The 21,192-nt window shown below is 45.2% G+C and overlaps 2 protein-coding genes across 2 annotated transcripts in view; both read right to left on the reverse strand.

Moving 5' to 3' along the window:
* The window catches only part of LOC309828533 (store-operated calcium entry regulator STIMATE), a gene marked incomplete at its 5' end in the record, with an annotated part of 59,358 nt that extends 50,113 nt beyond the window's left edge, over window positions 1-9,245 (reverse strand). The window contains one exon of the mRNA XM_082663908.1: window positions 9,086-9,245. Coding sequence (XP_082520034.1) covers window positions 9,086-9,245 — 160 coding nt within the window. The remainder of the gene's footprint in view (window positions 1-9,085) is intronic.
* Window positions 9,246-16,399: 7,154 nt separating this feature from the next.
* The window catches only part of SFMBT1 (Scm like with four mbt domains 1), a 126,648-nt gene continuing 121,855 nt past the window's right edge, over window positions 16,400-21,192 (reverse strand). The window contains exons 18-21 of the mRNA XM_082663792.1: window positions 19,648-19,826; window positions 19,222-19,467; window positions 18,230-18,358; window positions 16,400-17,122 (exon numbers count right to left, since the gene is read on the reverse strand). Coding sequence (XP_082519918.1) covers window positions 16,982-17,122; window positions 18,230-18,358; window positions 19,222-19,467; window positions 19,648-19,826 — 695 coding nt within the window. The 3' untranslated portion in view covers window positions 16,400-16,981. The remainder of the gene's footprint in view (window positions 17,123-18,229; window positions 18,359-19,221; window positions 19,468-19,647; window positions 19,827-21,192) is intronic.

A 21,192-nucleotide genomic window follows, 5' to 3' on the forward strand; every position in this document is an offset into this window, starting at 1 on the left:
GGGCTGGCAACCCCGCGGTACTAGTGCAGGAGTTCTAGAACTTGCTGAGGACTGGAGTTCTCACGGGAGAGGTTCTTTAGCAAAGCCCAACCCCACCACAGCCTGGGGCCCCAAAGGGGCTAGAGGTTTCCAGGCTTATTCTCTGTGACCACACCCAACAGCTGTCCACAACCAAGGCTGAACCAAAAATCCAGGGATGGAAGCATCTCCACTTTGTCTACACCTGTGTGGAGTGTGGTGGACAGCCAACAGAAGCCGGTTACAAATAAGGAGCTGCTTCCCTTATTAGCTAAAAGCAAAAAGCAATGTCTCCAGAGCCACACGGCCTGGCTCTACCACTTCCTGGCTGTGTGACCTTGGGCAGGTTACTTAACCTCCCTGTGACTCAGTTTCCTTATGTATGAGAGGGAGACAATATTAGCACCCACCTCTCAGGGTGGCTGCGAGGACTAACTGGGCTAATACACGATGCCTGGCACTGAGCAGGCCCAGCAGGTCTGCCCACATCATCACACCACCTATCTCAGGAGGCACACTGCCAATAGGCTAGGGGGCTGGGAGAAGGTCACTGGGTTCCCCTTTCTTTTCCTGCAGCCCCAAAGATACAAACAGTAGACCTTCCCTGGGAGACCCCATGAGGTCTAAAAGGAATGTGATGAAACTGCTTTAAAACAAAGGTTCTCAAAGAAACAATGCAAAAGGAGCCTGAGGTAGGGACTTCCCTGGCGGTCCAGTGGTTAAGACTCCGCACTTTCACTGCAGGGGGCGAGTGTTCAATCCTTGGTCAGGGAACTAAGATCCCACATGCTGCGTGGCCCGGCCAAAAAACAAAACAAACAAACAAAAGGAGCCTGAGGTAAACACAGAACCTGACTTAATTCACCATCTTTTTTAAGTTGTAGAAAATAGGCCTGAAATTGAAAAAAGGCGGCTCTCTGGAATCCCTCCAAGCACACTGTCTCTTTTTCTGGGAGCCTCTGTCCCCACTATCTCCAGCCCCCAGAACGGATGGCCACGCTTATGATCTCCTACCTGGACCTTTGCCCTCACTACTCCCTCTGTTTCGAGAGCCCCTCACATATCCTTCACCTCCAGTATTGTGATCAAGCAGGGCTTCCTCAGAGATGGTTCCCAAGGTCTCCTGGCAGAATCCCTCATCACTCCTCTCAAGTCTGTTCAAACATCTACAGCCCTCTTCACACTGCAATGGAATGATCTGCCAGCACGCACGCAGCCCACTCCAGCTGTGAGCCCCTCAGGGACAGGGGACTGGGTCTCAGCTCTTCTTTGTCAAGGCCACACTTGGCACCCAGGTCCTTAACAGATCCATTCTGCTAGAGCTCACATCAGAGTCTGCATGTGACTGAGTCTACAAACTGAACAAATGTAGTTCTTAACAGGGGTGATTTTCCCCCCAAGGGACACTGGGCAATGTCTGGAGATACTTTGGGTTGTCACAAAAGGGGTGGGGGAGCTACTGGCATCCAGTGGGTAGAGGCCAGGGATGCTGCTAAACATCCTACAATGCGCAGGACAGCCCCCCAAAACAAAGAATTATCTGGCCCAAGATGTCAATGGTGCCAAGTTGAAAAACCCTGGGTTAGATGGATAACTTCCTAGCAGTGGAGTGATCTAAAAGAGATGCACGGACCACTTCTATGTACACAAGAAGAAAAGGATAACTCTTAGGGGCCATCCCTGACTCTTAAGATTATTACTGCGCTCCTTATAATCATATAGCACCAGGGAAACAAATTCTGTGAAAACTTGCAGGTAACCTGAAATACCAAGGGCCCTGGAAATCCCTCCTCACGAGTTACAGAATGGACTCATGTACGCCTCCCTGCAGCTCCGGGAGGCTCCACCTCAGAGGCTGGACCTCAGTCCCAGGGTGGGCTCGCCATCCTCACATAGCCAGGGCAAACCTTCACAAAGGCCAAGGCCAGAAAAGCGAACCTAAGATGGAATTCAAACATGCACGAAAGGACTGGTAGGTCTTTTCAAATTGATACGTTTAACGTTATCAATAGCCACAAAATAATCTGAAGTTCCAGATAATACTCTGGACATAAAGAAGAATCATTAAGAAAGAAACTCGGAATTATACAAATAGGAAAAAAAAGCGGGGGGTAAAGTAGCCAGGGATAGAGAGTAATAAGTGCACCCGTGGAACGGGGTGGAAAAAGGCATCGGGGGAAGTGGCTGAGAGAGACTGGGGCCTGAGGGACCCGGCTTACATCTCAGCTCTGCACCTACCAACCGGCACCTTGTGCTACACACTTCACCTGCCCACTGTCCTTGTTTGCAGAATGAAAACAACGCCTCCCTTCCAGGTTCCTGTGAAGCACTGTCAAGTGCTGAGCACAAGAGCCGGCATACTAGGGACTGAGTAAAAAGCCAGTTGCAGGAAAGTGGGCTCCAGCAGCCAGTGTTACCACCTGCTACCACAGGACCTGGGTATGTTGAAGCCAGGGACTTGGATGCAGGTTCGTCACCTGTAAATGGGTTGCCCCAGTCCACCCACTGCCCGCTCAGGGCCCACATGAGACTCCGTAGGCGAAAACACAAGAAAGGGTCAGGTGAAGGAAGGAGATTATTACTTACACCAAAGCCACCTGGTTTGAGTGTCTGCTAACTTGGAATTGGCAATCGCTATACTGTCTGGGTTATAGTTTTTTTTTTACTATTATGCAGTCTAAGAGAAGAGGGCTAAAGGTAAACATGTTGAGTAAACAAGACAGAAAGGGAAATGTTTAACCTAATTCAGAAAACAAGTTACTCAAGCACCTGTGAGATGTTCTTCAACTGAGTTCTGAATGTGAATACTGTAATGACAATGAGGATGACATCCTCCCTCCTACTATGGAGGGCCCAACATGTGCCTGACACTAACCCAGCTTCCTTACACACACCCTTCTAATCCTGAGTTCCAGAAAAATCATCACTCCCATCTTGCTGGGGAGGAAACCAAAGCTTCAAGAAATACGTGGGTTGCTCAAGGGCAGTATGTGGCAGAAGCAGAAATGAAACCCAGGTCAGATGGGTTCCAGAGCCAGGGATTCTGCTATTTTTAACCATTTGTAAAACTCCTTCAACAGGAGGAGACTTCATCTTCATGCAAACACTATACTAACTGCAGAGGATTTTAAACAGCTCATTAAAGCAGTAAAGGGGTTGATAGGTTCCAATAGAGCAACACTTGAAAAACAAAGGTATTTAAAAGGCAAAAAACGCATTACAACTCAGATTGTCCCCTAATTCAGATAACTCCCTCCTGCCCTGATTTTATTCCAAATTAGTGAAGTTTTATTATAAATAAAGGCCATCACCATTATGGATAAATGCTACCAGATGAATCAGCATTTAGAAAACCGAAAACTTTCTGAAAATAAAGACCCCCTAACGGGCCTCCATGCTAATGTTGGCTGCACTCCTTTCCCCTGTGGGCACAAAAGCAGCCTGGGACAGAATGCTCTTCCTGGGCCTTGGCTGGCACTCCGGGGTGGGGTAGGAAAGGAAGGCGACATTATTGACCGTGTGATGGGTGCCAGGCCCAGAGATGGCACCTTCACATATGAGCTCCAGCTCCATTTCAGCCATCACTGAGTTTCGTTATTTTACCAGAAGTGAAAAGTTACCGGGAAACAGGATATTCACAAGATCTCAAAGTATTACCACCAGAGAGATAATGTATTAACTGCAAAGGGGAAAATGTACCCTATAAGGGAGAGAGCTGGAGACGTGCCCTCTCTGCCCAGTAACTGACCTTATCACTAACAGTGGGACTGATGTCACGTGCCACCTGGTGCTGTGTAACATGAAGCACGCAACACTGCTCACGCAGTGTTCTCGCTGTAAAAAAGGTTATCGCAATCTAATGGCTCCTCCAGACCAACTCAGGAAACATAGGGGTCCATGAAACGCCCCAAAACCGCAACAAGGTAACACCCAGACAACTCCAGAAGGTGGGGCACCGTCCACAACAACTGGCCAGGACTCTTCCAAAGGCAATGTCAGTAAACAACAACAAAAAACAAAAAAAACTCGTGTGTGTGTGTGTGTGTGTGTGTGTGTGTGTATGCGTGTGTGTGTGCGCGCGCACGCGCGCAGGGGAGATTCTTTTAGGGTGAAAGTGACTTAAAAACATAACCAGGTGCAAAGTGTGGACCTTGATTAGATCATAGTTTTTAAAAAACTCCAGCTATAAGAGACCTGTGATGTTAGGGGAAGTGTGAATATTAGATATTAAGTGATATTGCAGGGTTATACATTTTCTTAGGTGTGATCATGAAACTGTGGTTATGGGGACTTCCCTGGTTGTGCAATGGTTAACAGTCCACCTGCCAATGCAGGGGACACGGGTTCCAGCCCTAGTCCGGGAAGATCCCACATGCCGCAGAACAACTAAGCCCACGTGCCAAAACTACTGAACCTGCGCGTCTAGACCCCGCGAGCCACAACTACTGAAGCCCACATGTCTAGAGCCCGTGCTCCACAACAAGAGAAGTCACTGCAACAAGAAGCCTGAGCACCGCAAGGAGGAGTAGCCCCCGCTCGCTACAACTAGAGAAAGCCCGCGCGCAGCAACGAAGACCCAACATAGCCAAAAAATAACAAATAAAAAATAAATTCATTAAAAAAAAAAAAAAAGAAACTGTGGTTATGTAGACAACTATTCTTATCCTTAGGAGACTCAACTGAAGTTTTTAGGGATAAAGTGTGATGCTGGTTGCAACTTACCTTCAAATGGGTCAGCCAAAATAAAAAAGTATAAAGAGATAAAGTAAATGTGGCAAAAGGTGAACAATTTCTGAATCGAGGTGGAGGGCAGATAGGCATTCATTGCATTATTTTCATCTTTTCTGTATACTTGACATTTTTTAAGATAAAAATTAGGATGGCGTGGGGACAGGTGATCCCAGGAAAGGTTGTCCCAACATGCCTATGTCTGTACAGAACACAAAGGGAGGCCAGTTCACCACGCGCCAGAACAGCAGGGACTCATTTGAGATTAAGATTTCAAAGCTGGGGGGCTTCCCTGGTGGCGCAGTGGTTGAGAGTCTGCCTGCCGATGCAGGGGACACGGGTTCGTGCCCTGGTCTGGGAAGATCCCACATGCCGCGGAGAGGCTGGGCCCGTGAGCCATGGCCGCTGAGCCTGCGTGTCTGGAGCCTGTGCTCTGCAACGGGAGAGGTTACAACAGTGAGAGGCCCGCATACTGCAAAAAAAAAAAAAAAAAAAAAAAAGATTTCAAAGCTGGGTAGACTAGTCTGTGATGTTACTTTGGGCCTCAGGAAAAATGCTATCATTTCTCAGCACCATCAGTGTCCTCATAAAACAATGACACCTTCTCTCAGTTGGATAGTCCCCAAATCTGTAACATGAAAATAGGCAGGTAGATTTATCCAAGCTCTCAAAATGCTTGTTTTGTTAAAAAGCCAATCCTGTCTACACTTCAGCCCAGGACTCTGATGGTGCATGGTGAAGGAGGCTTGAGTCTGCTTTGCATTTACAGGTCCTGAGAGTAAATATACCCCTAATGCCAACACACACACTGGCCAATACTGACCTTTTGCTGATGGCTGGGCCACTGCCCTGTACTGGAACACACAGGGCAGCTCCAGGACTGCTCAGCTCTGCTGTGCTGTGACTTCACTGAGTCACACACTACAGATAAAGCCACCAAAACAAGCTGCTCGGCAGGAAGAGCATGACAAAGGTCCCTCGTTTAAAGCATTTCCTTCTACTCAGACCCCCGACGACTTTCAGTGACACTCCAGGAAACCTAGAGGGGGAAGGCCCTTTAAAAGCTTGCCTCTGAGTTTGTTTGGCTTTCCTTGGACACACAGGGTACCTTAGCCGAAGCCTCCGGAAAGTTCACCCCCTGAACAAGGCGATGCTGACACTGGGACATGCCAGCAGATGGCGGCTTGTATGTTTATGCAGCTTAAAGAATCAGCTATATAGATCAACTGGCACACCAACTCTCAACTGCCTGGCCAGAGACGTCTGGAAATCCGCACACAGTGAGTCGAGCACCAGGATGAGAAATCCCTGTGAGAATCAAAATCCTCTCCTGAGATATAAGAGGGTCTTCCTCCAGGTAACCCTTACTTCTAGGTAAAAAACACAGCAACCTGTAAATGGAGAAAAAGTAATTTTCTGGGTAGAAAAAGAAACATAAAAACAGTGGTCTGAGGATTCACTGAAATCAGGATGTGAAGTGATGAAAAATACCACACAGCCTGTCTGGCAGAGAAATGGGTCCATCCTATACAACAGAGCTGGTCCAACAGGAAAACGGAATAGTGCCTGCCCCAAGAACCGAGGAGTTGTCAGAAGTGTCCGAGCCCACTGCCCTGGAGGAGGAAAGCACTGGAACGGAAAAGACTGTGACTCCAAAGAGGAGAGGGACTGTTAGTTTCAACTGCTCAGGAGAGATGACTGGTATTTAAAATGTGCTTGGGAACTTCCCTGGTGGTCCAGTGGATGAGACTCCGTGCTTCCACTGCAGGGGGGCACGGGTTCGACCCCTGGTCAGGGAACTAAGATCCCGCATGCCACGCAGCATAGTCAATTAAAAAAAAAAAAGAGAGGGAGAGAGAAAAAATATGCTTGAAGAAACCAATGATGGAATTGACAAAGGATGGAGTGGCCTCATCTTAACGAACCCAGACCTCCCTCAAGGGCTGCAAGGTGAGCAGTCTTTTCATGGGAGCCTGGCACTCCTGACAGCAGCTCTGCCAGACTGAGGAACAGGCACTGTGACCAGGAAGACAGCCAAGCAGCTTGCAGGAGCAATTCCTTGAGACCACCTCCACTCCCTTTCGTTTTCCCCAATAAAGTCCATTTCAAAATGTAAAGCAGTTCCTAAGAGATTTCCTCCTCTTCCCAGCCCTGCAAAATGGAAAAGCCCCACAGTTCTATTTTAATAGAACCAAGAAGTTAAAGAGAAGAAAGGTACTTCCCTGACTGGGTCTCGATCAGTGGGACTCCCCTTGGGCTGGTGTCTGCTTCTAGGTGGGAGAATAGGGCTCTCGATCCATGTCCATGCCTGTATTCAGGGCAGACACGGCTCTAGCCTTTCCAACTCTTCCCCCCATCACCCCTACTCATCACTGTCCCAGGACCTACTACCCAATGCCACAAGCTCCCTCCACATCTAGCCTTACACTGAGCAAGAAACCACTTCCTAGTTCCACCTTTGCATACGGAATATACCAACCACGGCGGGATTTGCACTTGTGCTCACAGTGAAGATTAAGAAGTGACTGTGTCCCTGAAGACTCGCAGGGCCAGCACCATCACTCTGAACACATTCAACCCAGCACACTTCTCAGCTGTGAGCAACTCCGCCTGTCATAATCACATTTCCCTCTCTGAATCACAAGTATCAAATCCCAGGGAATTAGTGGGGCCATCAGCACCAATCAAACCCATGAAAATAGCCAGGGCTATGCTAAGAAATCTTAGGTCAGGGAACAACATAAAACCTAAGCCTGGAGTTCCTTTAGGGAGAAAGGAAGGCCAGCTGGAGGAGAGAAACGTGGGGAGGGGAGTGCAGACCCACGCACAATGTCTCGAACATACAGACATACAGTTCATGCACCCAAGTCAGAAGCTGATTTTCGCTAAGTCATCACAAATTATTACTGTGGGAACAAGTGGGTATTTGTTCAGCAGGGAAAACAGCAAGGCAAGTAGAGACTAAAAAGGAGAGAAAAAGTAGCAAACATATACAGTCTGGGACTTGTTGCAAGACTTACGAAGGCCAGGCAACCAGAAAAAAAGTGGTGTCCAAGAATAGCCTCTTCAAGGTTCCCTAAAGCCTGGGAGAATTCACCCAAATAAGCCACACATCATAAACAAGCAAAGCTGCAACTCCAGTAACTGGACCCTACAAGACGCACACACACAGCTGCAGGATCCTTCCCAGATGCCAAGGAGCATACCTTCTGCAGGAACTTCCCATTCTGCCCACGTGAGCACAGTGGGGAAATTTTGAGAACAAGTCATTTTGGAAATAACACCTCTGTCAAAATAGTTATAACTCTTCCTTTCCCCGAAATGCAATCACAGAGCTACTAGGTCTCTTGTCACTTTAATAAAAGGAAGGATGTACACTAAGAAAACATAACCCCTCAACACGTGGCACACATGACAACACGTTGGAACTTCTGGTTTTCCAGAAGGGCTATCTGGGGCTTTCTTCCCCATTATGAAGCTCTCAAGGAAGGGCCCCTGATGACTTAGCACAGGAATTCTAAGACCTCCTCAGACCCTCTGAGTCTGCTTCTCCACTAAGCTCCTAAGTTGCCCAAGTCTCATGGAAAGGAAGGATACCTGAAATATAAACAAAAGTGGGCTGGGAAAGGGAACAGCCAGGGGAGACTTGAGATGCAACTTAATTAGGAACGGTTGGGGCAGAGATGGAACAGGTGAGCCTGTTCAGGAAAAGGAGAGGAAAAAGGAGATGCGGGGAAGAAGGCACTCTGGGTGGGTCCGGCTCCAACCAAAACAGAAAATTAAGCTGAGGGTGAAGGGCCGGGGCCGGGGGAAGAAGTCCTGGGAACGGAATGCACGGCCTAATAAGCCAGGTATTGCAAGGTGGCAGAATTTATATGCGAACGGGATATAGTAAATCCTGAAGTGAAGGTGAAGAAAAAAGCTCAGTATCAGACTGGGGGCGAAGGGGAGGCTAAGAAGAGCCTTTAAAAGGGGGCAGAAAAGAATATGCCTTCCGGGGGTCATGGCCGTAGGCTGTTAAGTAGGGTAGCTTTAATTTGCGATGACACGGTTGCAGGGGGGCATCTCAGAAGAGAGGTGTGCGCGGGTGGGAGAAGAGTACTAGGGGTGACCCCTGACAAGAAGCTGCCGCGATAAGGCGAGGGACCCAGGACCCTGGGTCGGGGCCAAAGCTCCCCCTCGTCTGGGAATGCCCAGCCTGGGCTCGCGGGAGGAAGACACCTTCGCCAAAGGGCCCGTGTCCCCAAGGCCTGAACTCCTCAGGCAGGAGGGTCCCCGAGGCCGGTGGGCCCGAGGCTCGCGGCGCAGGGCTTCAGGAGGGCGGGGGTCCCGGACTCACGCATCAACGTGCTGAAGGCCACGACGCCGAGCAGCCCCTGCAGGAAGATGCCGAAACTGTGCATGAGCGCACCGCTCTCGCAGCGGCCCGCGCCGGACGCTACGGTGGAAGGCGGCCCACCCGGCAGTGAATGGCTCGAGTTCCCGGCAGGACCCTGCATGGCGGGCCTGGCGAGGGGCGCTGGGCGCCGCCGCCCGGCCGCCCGCCCGGCCTCGCTACCTGCGGGGCCCTCGCCACCGAGCCCAGAGCCCGGAGTCCGAGACGGGCGCCGGTATCTCCGCCCCGCGGCCGACTCGGCGCCGCGCGTAACGCGACGTCTGAGACCGCAGCGCCTGATTGGCCAGGCGCGGCGTGGGGGCGGGCCTTGGCCGCTCCTACTCTCCCCCCCACCAGGGGCGGGGCTCCGGCCGGAGAGGGAGCGGTGTTTTGGATCCTGACCACAGGTAGGACAGACCAGGTGAGCTGGGCTGCGCAAAACGGATTGAGAGCCCAAGCCCGGACTCCGAGCTCCAGGTCGGGAGGGCAGGAGCAGGGAAGATCTGTGACGAAATTTTTTTTTTCCCTCTAAGATAACCCCCTGAAGAATTTATGAAAAAATACTTCTGGATTCCACCCCCAGATTCCGATTCAGTTGTTCTGAGACGGTGGCCAACAATCTGCATTTTCGGCAAGCAGGCTGGATTATTCTGAGGCAGGTCGTGGAGGAAAACAATCTGACTCCGCAAACAAGCATATTCTTTCCAACCCAGACCTTCGGTGTCCTTGTACTTTCCTTGTTAGTACCAGTATCCTGGCCAAAGGCTTGTCTTAGATTCATCATTCAGGCCCCAAATCGACTTTTCCTCCCATAAACGTAATTTAAATGGTCATTTCAATCCAACTGCCTTCATTTAAAAATATACAGGGTACATGCTGTAATCACGTGGATGTAACCCCATCTTGTTCATTCTGAATGTGATTCATAAAAGAAAATCAGGTTGTTGGTATTTGTCAGTCTCCAGGGCCTCCCTCCACACACACTCACATTTATTCCCACTCAACCCTTTCTGACTCCTCAGAACCTGCTCCCTTCCTCTACTAGGGCCTTTAGTCCCCATTCTGTCACCTACCCTCTGAGCTGCCTCTGGCTTTTCTCCCGACACCTCTTGTTGGTGCTCTCAGGTCCCTGACCAGGACTGCATCCACTTAATGCCAGTGTACACACAGTATTATTCTAGTAGACACTGGGGTACACTTGTTGAACAATAAATACCAAACCTAGGGAAAGTTCCCCTAAAGATAGCTGTCAAGAAATTCCAATTACATAAAAGGTTCAATGATATCCAAAAGCTTTCTTGGTTAACAGGAATATTAACTTGATTATCTGGGGAACACAAATGCTACTGGCTCCCTAGAGCCAATTCTCCATCCCTTCTCTTACAATGCACTTCCACACCTCTGTTCCTTTACATGGCATTCTAGCTGCATGGAATACTGTTCCCTTTTCCCTGCTCCATGAACTGCTACTCATGCTTGAAGGCCTGCCTGACACCCCTGTCCCCACTGTGCATCCACATTACCTTGTGTGTGCTGCTCCACTAGAACTTTTCAGACTGCTAAATTAGACGGCTGTACACACCTCTCTCTCCCAGCTGAGTGTAAGCCTCCTGAGGGCAGGAACTGATTTTCTCTCAGCCTTGAATCCAACATAGTGCCTGGCACAGAGAGCATGCAACAAAATGCTTTTTAAATTAAATTGATTTTTAATTTATAAAATTAAAAACTCTCCACAAGTATTGACCATGGGAAAATACAGAAAATCAGGTTAAGAAAATAAACAGGTAAGGAAAAATTGCATTACCGTCTTAAGTCTAAGAAGGTCCCTTATGGGTATGTATGCTCAACAGTTACAGTCCACGTTTAGAGAGAACCAAACAATAGGATGTGTCCTTAAAGCCGAAGAGATTGTAGTTGGGCATAAGGAGATTATTAATTGCTTGAAGACACAGCTCAAGGAAAATTGCACACAGAGCTGAAAAATGAATTTTTTTGACAAAGCAGTGCTCTGCACATCCAGATGTGGAGGAACCCTAAGGCCTGTCGCTGCTGTGCCAAGGCAAATGTAAAGAACAAGAAGCAGTCTTCAGCGATCGGGGCAGAGTCCTCGGTGCCGGGAGCAAGCTCACTATGGGAAGTTCTGCTCTTCCTACCTTTTCTGAACGGCAATTAAAAAGTACCCAGATCCAGAGGGGAAAGGATCAGACAGAAGGATGGGGGGAGAATTCTGGAAAGTTTAATTTTATTGAAGCAGGAAGGAACTTTCTCCTCCATTCAGAGATGATTCTCTGAGGTCCCACTGGAAACAGTTTTGAAGGATTTACTCTGGTCAAGATGCCTTCTTTGCTGTCAAAGGAAGTTAAATATACCTTAAGACCTGTTTTAATTTTCTCACGACCACTTAAAACTGTCATAACATACCACACGTTTATATACACTCTTATTTACAAACCAAAAAAAAAAAAAACCCACGCAAAATATTCATCCAAAATAGTTATTTTTTAATCCCTTGAAGTTATACCATCAAACTTGATGGGAGTTATTTTAATAGGTATTCTTGTGCATATTTCTCCTTAAGTATACTTTATCCTCAATGCATAACTTTTAAAATTAAGAGAAAAACAGTAAGCAGGAAGGATACAACGCAATATGCATTTCATTTTGTTCCAAACAAGCAGCTTAAAAAAAAAAAAAAAAGGACAACATACATTAAAGTGCATCAGTTCCAATGAGTTAGTATTAGAAAAGGGCCTAAGGACAGTGCTGGAACCAGCCAGGAGTCCCACACTGGCAGGCCTCTGATTGTCTTCAGAGAATAGTCAACAGCAAAAAAAAAAAAAAAAAAAAACCGGAAGAGAAAAAAAATGAGCACTTAAAAATCTCAAGAGAAACATTCAAAGTACACTTCCCTAGAGACTTCTTGCAAAAGGAGATAAGTTTTAATTTTGTCTAAACTTTGTAACCTCCCTCAGTCATCTGCTTTGTGACTTGATTTGCCCCAAGAGCCTACCTTCATCCGTTCAACACTATTTGCTCACGCTCACATCCACTCTGCCAAGTTAGGCATGCAGTTAGATAAACGAAAACACGTAGAAACCCGCAGGACTGAGTTCCCATGCATCCTGAGAACAGGCACACCTATTAGCAATGGTAGCTTCATGTCACTAGCCAGTGTCATCCTTTGCCTCCAGAAATAGTCGGAGACCCTTGCCTCCCACAGCTTTAACTCCATTACTGCTGGAGTTAAAGACATGTCCGGCAAGGCTGTGGCTTGTTTCCCTTTAAGACAGTCCTTTGCGATAGGCCACGGCACCAGAACAGACCCAAATGGTGTGTCAGGTCAGAAAAGACATAAAGGAATGGAGTTTTAGGCCTACTTCTCCATTCCTCCAACCCCCACTCCTGGTTCTGCTGGTTCTTGCAAAAATCTAAGACTTCTGAAACCCTAGAACGAAGAAAATCGATCTCCAGTGCACTTATGGCCCACCACCTTCACCCCTAAGGCTGCCCTCAGAAACAGAACTACCTGTCAAATCTGGTACAAGTACAGAGGAGATCCCAGGTGAGCAGGCTTGGAACCAGATCCATTTGGACTGGGCTTGGAGTTTAGAACTCTCCTGCCAAAACTCCAAGTCCATAGGTGACTTATTTAGATAAATTCAAATTTCCAAAGCATATACATCCTGACACAATGGGAGGGAATCATCAAAATTCACTAGCAAAACATTGTAAAGTGAATAAAATCAAGGAAGAGTTATACGTGCATGAAAGTGATTGATTTCTTTTTGGTTTTGCAGGAGGCTCTGTCCTACAGGGTTTCCGAGCCAGCACCATGACCATGACACATGGTTACTTTGGGTGGACCCAAGACCAAAGACATTCAAATTTTTAAAGGGGGTACCCAGTCCCTACTGAGACTTATACTCCATTTGCTAGTGCTCCCTTCTCCTTCATCTTCAAAAGGCCAACTGATAACACGGAACACTTTTGAATTTACTTACACACACACACACACACACACACACACACACACACACACACACACACACACACACACACACACACACACACACACACACACACACACACACACACACACACACACACACACACACACACACACACACACACAAACATCTCCAATATACAGGACCAAAGTTCAAACTTAGTGTGTGTTTCCACTGCCGAGGCTATGCTCCTAACAGCTCTCTCAGAGTATCTGTGGGCATCAATCAAACCAGCACATGGTGTCTTAAATAAATGTCTTTGGTGATAGGCACCAAGTAAACAGAAGTGCCTATGATAGTTTTCCCAATGTCCCCATTTAGTTAAATCTTACCTACAGTTCCCTGATGTTCTGTGTGTGCCCCAGAAATACTTTCTGGCTTGGGGGAGGGGATGGTTCTGAGTACTATCCAACCTGAGGCCTCCTAAAGCTTTTACTCTGTATTCAGTTATGGTATTAGTGACTGAATTTGTACAAGAGAACAAGTAAAATGTATTCAAGTCCTCAGGAAGCTTTGGTCCAATGCCCTCTCTCTCACAGTGAGAAAAATTTTACTTCCAGGAGAAGGAGCATATAAAGGTCAAGTTCTGAACTGGTTTTCTATGACTGCCTCTATCGTAATTCAATAAATATTTACCGAAGAAGCCCATCCCTTCCAGAGGTTGGTAACTATCCTTCCCTGACCTCTTATATCTATAATGTAGATGCTGGGAGCCACCTACAACGCTAAAGAAAGGCAGATAGGACGAAAGCTCCCATTAATGCATTTCCTGCATTAGCCACCACAGTTCTGCTTCAACGGAGAGGAATGGAGGTGGTTTACAAATGAAAACAGCACAGTCCCCAGAAGCCCACAAAATATAGTCAAAATGTCACAGCAAATCTTCGCATGCAGTAAAAGGTTTCCCTAACACACCAACACTACAATAATAGGCTTATATTGGTCAGTCAACTTCAAGGTCCAGGAGCATGATACAATCCATTCACCTGTTTCCAAGCTTGTCAATTCAGGATCAAAAATGGATCCTGGAAAACTTACTGACCTTAGGGAGGCTATGGAGCCAGCTGAAGGTGAAATTTAGACAAATGCAGTCCCTCATAATGTACCTCGCACAGATTTAAGAGGTTGGTATCTTTAAAAACCAAAGTTCATATACCTGTTGCAACATAACAAACATTTTACCCCAACATGGTGAGCTGTTATCAGGCTTAATATATGTTTTAGAATCACGACAATCAGACTGTCACTGCTGGCCAGTCCAGCCCCAGCCACATTATGAGGCAAATGGAGTCTAAATTTTATACTTAAAAAATAAAAAAAAAAGCCCCGTGCCAAATTCCCAAACAATTATCCTCTCTCCTGTGACAGCCAGGGATAGGGACGGGGGGTATATAATACTTCTTTAATGTAGTTGCCTGATAAACTATTATCTTGGTATGAGAATGCAAAAAATAGGAAGTAGGTAGGAATAGTAAGTAGGAAACCCTACTTACTTGTCTAATTTAGAGTCAGCTTCTCTCTGGGAGAAAGCTGAGCTTGAATAATCATGGCATAAATAGACAAGCTGGCTGGGGCCCGACTCTACCTGATCAGAGACTACTACTTAGGGCCGTGTGTTTCATCTTGCAGGGGCTTTGCCCCCTCACCTGTGAAGGGAGGTGTTTTAAATTCTATGGTTTCTGAAGAAGTCAAGAGAGAGACAATATAACATATTCACTGTTGCATTTGGTAAATTCTCTCTTATAGAAAATCTCATTTTCCTAAATAAGACAACAATGTTAATTAGTTCCAGACTTTTTTTGTTTCATTGATCTTCTTCAAGGAACTCTTTGCCTTAGTGCCTTGACTGCTGAGCTCTCAGGAAATTTTATTATGCAAGATACCCGCCTCCCCCACCCCCACCCCCACCCCCCTCCCGCCGAAACTCTATCTACTTAATGCTAACTGTTCCCAAGCATCATATATATGCTTCTCTTCCAGGGGCATAGAATGAATCAAAACTTTAAAAACTATATCTCCGATAAGTTCAAACATATTAACTTCTACTTAAATGAAGCGTCTTTCCAGGTGTATCTGGTAGTAGCCTAAGCAAAGAGTTGATGCTTTAATATATGGTTTGGTTGGAGGGCCTGAGTTAAGGTGGTTCATAAATTATCCAATGAAGAGAAGATTCAGATTACAAATGTTTGCCAAGGTCCATAAAAACACGTGGGGCAGCGGGGGAAGAAAAGGAAAAAATCACAATCAGTTTAAATTTGTAATAAAATTACCTTATATTTGTATAGCTGTTTAGAATTTACCCAGTTTGTAGTTTTAAAACATTTTCAAATCTTGAAGAGGAATGATTAGGTTATATATTTGCAGGTAACTAGGATATTTAAAACACACACACACACACACACACACACACACACACACACACACTCAGCAAAGCAAACCATTTAAAGGAAGCAACCTATGTATCTTTCCTCATTCCACATGGTTGGAACAGTACAGCAAACGCTATTATTCTATAATAGCTAACAGTGCAATCATAAGTGAAAATTTGCCTGTTTAATACCAACTTGAGCTGGGTCAAAAGAAACACCTAAAAGGAAACTTGAGTTGTTGAGTGGGAATTGACCGTAGAATACATTCAATTTAAAGGTTTAACCAAAGAAAGAGTAAACGTGACTAGGCAAAGACGTTTCTAGAATCCTTAACCATCTCTCAATCTTTATCCAGCCACTGAGGACATACTGTGACGGAAATGCCATGCTCTGCATCACCCCTCCTAAAACTTATTTTCTCTGTTGTGCTTCTACACTATCTGCCTGGAGACACCGAGAAAGATGGGGAAATGGGCTTTACTGTGGGTCCAGGGAACACCTACTGATTTTTACCCAAAGTAAGGACTCTCAAAATGAAAGACAAACAACTATAGAGAAAAGTAAACACAAAATAAAAGCCTCTGAAATCCCTCTGAGAACTAACAGGGAGAAAGCAATTCAACTGAAATAGCAACAATCTTTGAACTACTTGAAACAGGCAGCCCAACCTGGGTCAAGATGCAAAACAATGACAGTAGAGTTCTTAGATCAGTCAGTTAAGGAATTGGTGTTAAGTGCCACATATTATTTTTAAGAAAGCAAAGTGTTTTTTTTCCCTCCAACTCTGTCATAGTTTTAGTGTTCATGTAGCTTAAAAATGGTATCATTAAAACAACCTCATACATGGCTATAAGCTCAATTATCAACAGAGGTAGTAAACAAAGGAACTCCTAAGAATAGATTTTAAAATGGATCAAAGTGTGACTGTACATTCAAAACCCTAGAGCCACATAATCATCCCCAAAATGAACTGTTTTAATTTAAAAAAGCTTAAAAAACACAATGACAATGAAGCACTGATGTGCCTTAGGCACAGTCCCATATCAGTGCTGACTTAAAGCTATGTTCTCTCTTTCCAAGAAAGAGAAAGCAGAGAACAAAGTTCAATCTACAATGGGAAGGAACAGAAAGAACAAAAAGAAAACCAAAAGGGTGCTTTCCAGCAACCTAGATTATTCTTCGTTTTCAGGCCACACCAGTGGAAATGCTTATTCTTCTATAGGAGTCTTTTCTTCACAACCTTTATTTTTTTTAAACTGCAATCTGCTGAACAAGAGATGCCCACATTTTCACTGGCAGGAGAGCCACTTCTGTGCAGTTTTTGCTTACTCAGTGTGGGTCCTCCTTCCCTGAAAGTGCAAAGAGAGCAAGCCGACACCTGCAGGGCCCAGAGCCCCAGGACTATTTCAGCTCCACTTGTAGAGCAGGGCGAAGGATTTGCTGCATTTGTGCTTCAAAGATACAGCTCACTTTGGTTGTCCTTCTCAGTTGGCAAACTGTTCATAAAAAGCAAACTTGATCCTCTCTATGTGATGGCAAAGTTTGATGGCAGGGCCCAGTTTTAAGTCCATGCACTCTTGAACGGTGGGAAGGGTAAGGAGCAACAGGGCCTGCCCATCAATTTCCTGTTAAAGCATAAAATACAAATCGTCTGTGATGTGCATATGAGTGGCAGCTCGACCATTACAGCCCTGGTTCACTTCGCTTTGTCAAAATCAAAAGTCCCTGTGCTTTTCCTTTCATCACTTTTTCCCTTTAAATAAGTATCACACACTTCCTTTTAAATGCCTCTCATAGTCCTCCATACTAATCAATCTTCAGAATTAGTAATAAAGGGGACTTCCCTGGTAGTCCAGTGGTTAAGAATCTGCCTTCCAAGGAAGGGGATGTGGGTTCAATCCCTGGTCGGGGAACTAAGATCTCACATGCTGTGGGGCAACTAAGCCTAGGCACTGCGACTACTGAGCCCACACGCTCTGCAGCCCGTGTGCCACAACTACTGAGCCTGTCTGTCACAACTAGAGAGCCCGTGTGCCGCAACTAGACAGAAGCCTGCATGCCGCAACTAAGACCCAACACAGCCAAATAAATTTTAAAAAAACAGAATGTGTAATAAAAGTTTTACCAAGGGTAAGAATCCATTCTGCTCTGCAGAAATCCAGTAAATTAACTAGCCTAACAGTAACCGGCAACTAAATGTGCCAGAAGAAATATCTTTTTAGAGGACTCTTTCTAAATCTGAAAGAAAATATTACCTATAAACTGCAATGTTTTCCTACTCTGTAACATTCATAAAAGCCTGACCAGCTTTTCAAAGATGTTCAGTTTTGAATCTCCTCAATTATCAAAACAAAATTTATTTCAATATTTAAGGCCACAGACTATTTCTGTTAGAGCCTAACACATTATAGATGTTAATTATTTTTTAAAACAAGCAGATCGTTATTTTGGAAAAGAGGAGGATAATTAAGTATAGCATGCATAATTTTAAGCTATTTAATAGGGGATGGAAACAAACTCTTAGGAAAAATGAGAATGCAATAATAATCTGCTTCAACTATGGAGGCAGTCAGATAAGTAACTTTTTATCATAGTTCTACTCCAGAGAAGGGAAATAATTTTTTTTTTTGGATAGAAATATTTTTCCTTAGACTTGTAAATAAATTGCTATTACCTCCACAGACCTCTGCTAAAGAGGTACATTACTAGAACCTCAAGGTCTTTGTGATTACCTGGTCTAGGAATATTCTTGCTAGCGGAGCACAGTCGGTGGATCTGATGAACCGCACAACATCCGCCACACTCCACTTCAGGGGGTTACTGTCCAGGTGAAGCCTTTCAGAAACTTCAATCCTTATTTCCTTCATTCCCCACAACAAAAGCAAACCAAATGGTGTTAGAGCTACTTCATTCTAAGAAAGTCTCTACATAAAGTCATAACCCGTTAAGGCAGGATTTAAAGTGGTTTTAGGACATGATTTCTCCCAGCAAGGATGGCAAAGGTCCATACACACTAGCTAATCAGGAAATGTTTGTCTTTTATAATAAGAAATATTAACAGACAAGAATTCATCTCAAAGTTTCAGCACAAATAATTTGGACAATTTAACAGAGAAGAATAGTTTTAAAATCTTCCACTTGTTCCTTGGTTTATTTCAGGTCACTCTCTGGAGGGTGCAGAAGTTAGATGGGCTGGTATTTCCAATAAGAGAAGGCTTAACTAAATTATCAGGAGAAATCGTTTTTAACCACTTCTGTTCACAGACTATATTTAAAAAGCAATCCAGTTTTAAAACACTAACTTAACTGCCATTCTTATAATGCATGTATGTGTTAATACGCATGTATGAATCTACCAAACAAAATGGTTTAATCAGAACCAAAAAGATAATTTATTACTACAAAACCATATATATTATGAAAAATATCAAAAGGCAACTTTCCCTAAACTAAATGACAAGTTACTAATAAACTACCAATGAAACTTTTTTTTACTTAAAACAAGCAGCCATTCTGAGAGAGACTTTCCTCCTGATAAGTAGTTGATCTCCAAATAATCCTTGAAATGCAAGTAAATCACTGAATTTGGGATGTTTTTTAAAAAGACCCAGGAAATTCAACTGAAGCCATAGTGAAATAAGTGTAACACCAACATCATTAACGGTTAGATTCTAGAGGGAAATTGTCAAGAGAGGAAAAAAGACTGTAGTTTTAAAACGGGTACCTTTGGTGAAGGAGGTTTATTCTCATCATCAGAAAATGAAAAAGTGCGAAGCTCTCTTTTTCTTCTCTGTCTGTCTGGAGGCAGTGATGTGGATATCTCACTTTGGGTGGGAGAGGAGGAGCATGATTTTTTTTCTGACATTTCTGACTCTTCCTGTAGCTCATCCTGTTGCTCAGATGTACTGCCCTCACTTAGGGAATCATCATCCCCTTCATCTGGGTCATCCTCATCTTCACCTCCACTTCCCTAGAGGACAAGGAGAGAAGTCTCATTGAAATTCAGGACAAATCAGTTCCTGGACCACGAGACCATCTTCCATTGGCCGGAGATCCGAATAGAAAGATCTGCAGGTATTCCTTCTGTCTGTATTGTAAACCAGGGATCTCTTGGCTTCTAGACATTACAGGTACATCATAGATCTCGTACCTGGGGAGAGCCCGCTGGGGTATTATCAACAGATGCAGAGGAGCGTTTCTTCTTATGAACAAAAACATTTTTTCGCCTCTTTCTCCTCTTACTCGCTTTTTTCAGGGCACATGCTAAGTTACTATGCCCACCAGGTGGCCTCCCAATTCTTTTATTTTTCTTCTTTCCATAGTAGTGTGCTAAATGTGAATGACAAAGAAAAATGAAGTAGCTTCATTATTTTTGTGTACCTCAAACCACAAGAGATTCCACTAGCATAGCACAACATGGGTACAGTGTATTTGATTAAGGTTAAATTCCATACAATGGAATAATCTTGACTATAGATTCTGAATATACAGTTTGATTAGTAACTGACAAATGCATAAACCTGAATAATCCTCCCCCTAACAAGATACAGAATATCTCCATTAACCTAGAAAGTTTCCAGGGTCACTTCCTAGTTAGTCCCCCTCACCAGAAGTAATCACTATTCTAATTTCCATCACTATAGACTAGTTTTGCCTCATCTAAGGAATCATTCAGTAAATACTTTTTCCAACAAGTTTTCTTTCACTCAGTATAATTTTTTTTAAGTGTTTCTTTTTTATTTAATTTTAACTTTTTTTTTTTTTTTCTGCGGTACGTGGGCCTCTCACTGCTGTGGCCTCTCCCGTTGCGGAGCACAGGCTCCAGACGCGCAGGCTCACTGGCCATGGCTCACGGGCCCAGCCGGTCCACGGCACGCGGGACCCTCCCGGACCGGGGCACGAACCCGTGTCCCCTGCATTGGCAGGCGGACTCTCAACCACTGCATCACCAGGGAAGCCCTTTTTTTTTTATCTTTGGCTGCATTGGGTCTTCGTTGCTGCACGTGGACTTCCTCTAGTTGTGGTGAGCGGGGATTACTCTTAGTTGCACGGGCTTCTCATTGCGGTGGCTTCTCTTGCTGTGGAGCACGGGCTCTAGGAGCACAGGCTTCAGTAGTTGCAGCACGTGGGCTCAGTAGTTATGGCACACGGGCCCTAGAGCACGCGGGCTTCAGTAGTTGCGGCGCGCGGGCCCTAGGGCATGCAGGCTCAGTAGTTGTGGCATGCGGGCTCTAGAGCGCAGGGTCAGTAGTTGTGGCGCATGGGCTTAGTTGCTCTGCGGCATGTGGGATCCTCCCAGATCAGGGATCAAACCGCATCCCCTGCACTGGCAGGCGGATTGGCGTCTTAACCACTGCACCACCAGGGAAGTCCCAGCATAATGTTTTTGGGTTTCATCTATGTTGTGTGTATGAGTAATTCATTTCTTCATATTGATGAAGAGCATTCCATTGTATGAATATACCGGTTTATCTATTCTCCTGCTGATGGGCCCCTGGTTGTTTCCAGATTTTGGCAATTATTAAGTTGTAGTGAACATTCTTGTACAAGGCTTTTAGTGGGCAATGTTTTCATCTTCCTTGGGTAAATACCTAGGAATGGAATTGTTGGATCATATGGTAGACATATGATTACCTTTAAAGAGACTGCTAACAGTTTTCCAAAAGGGTTATATAATTTTACACTCCACCAGCAA

The sequence above is a fragment of the Grampus griseus genome (genome assembly GCF_964374135.1).
Source record: "Grampus griseus genome assembly, chromosome: 10".
NCBI classification, from domain to species: domain Eukaryota; kingdom Metazoa; phylum Chordata; class Mammalia; order Artiodactyla; family Delphinidae; genus Grampus; species Grampus griseus.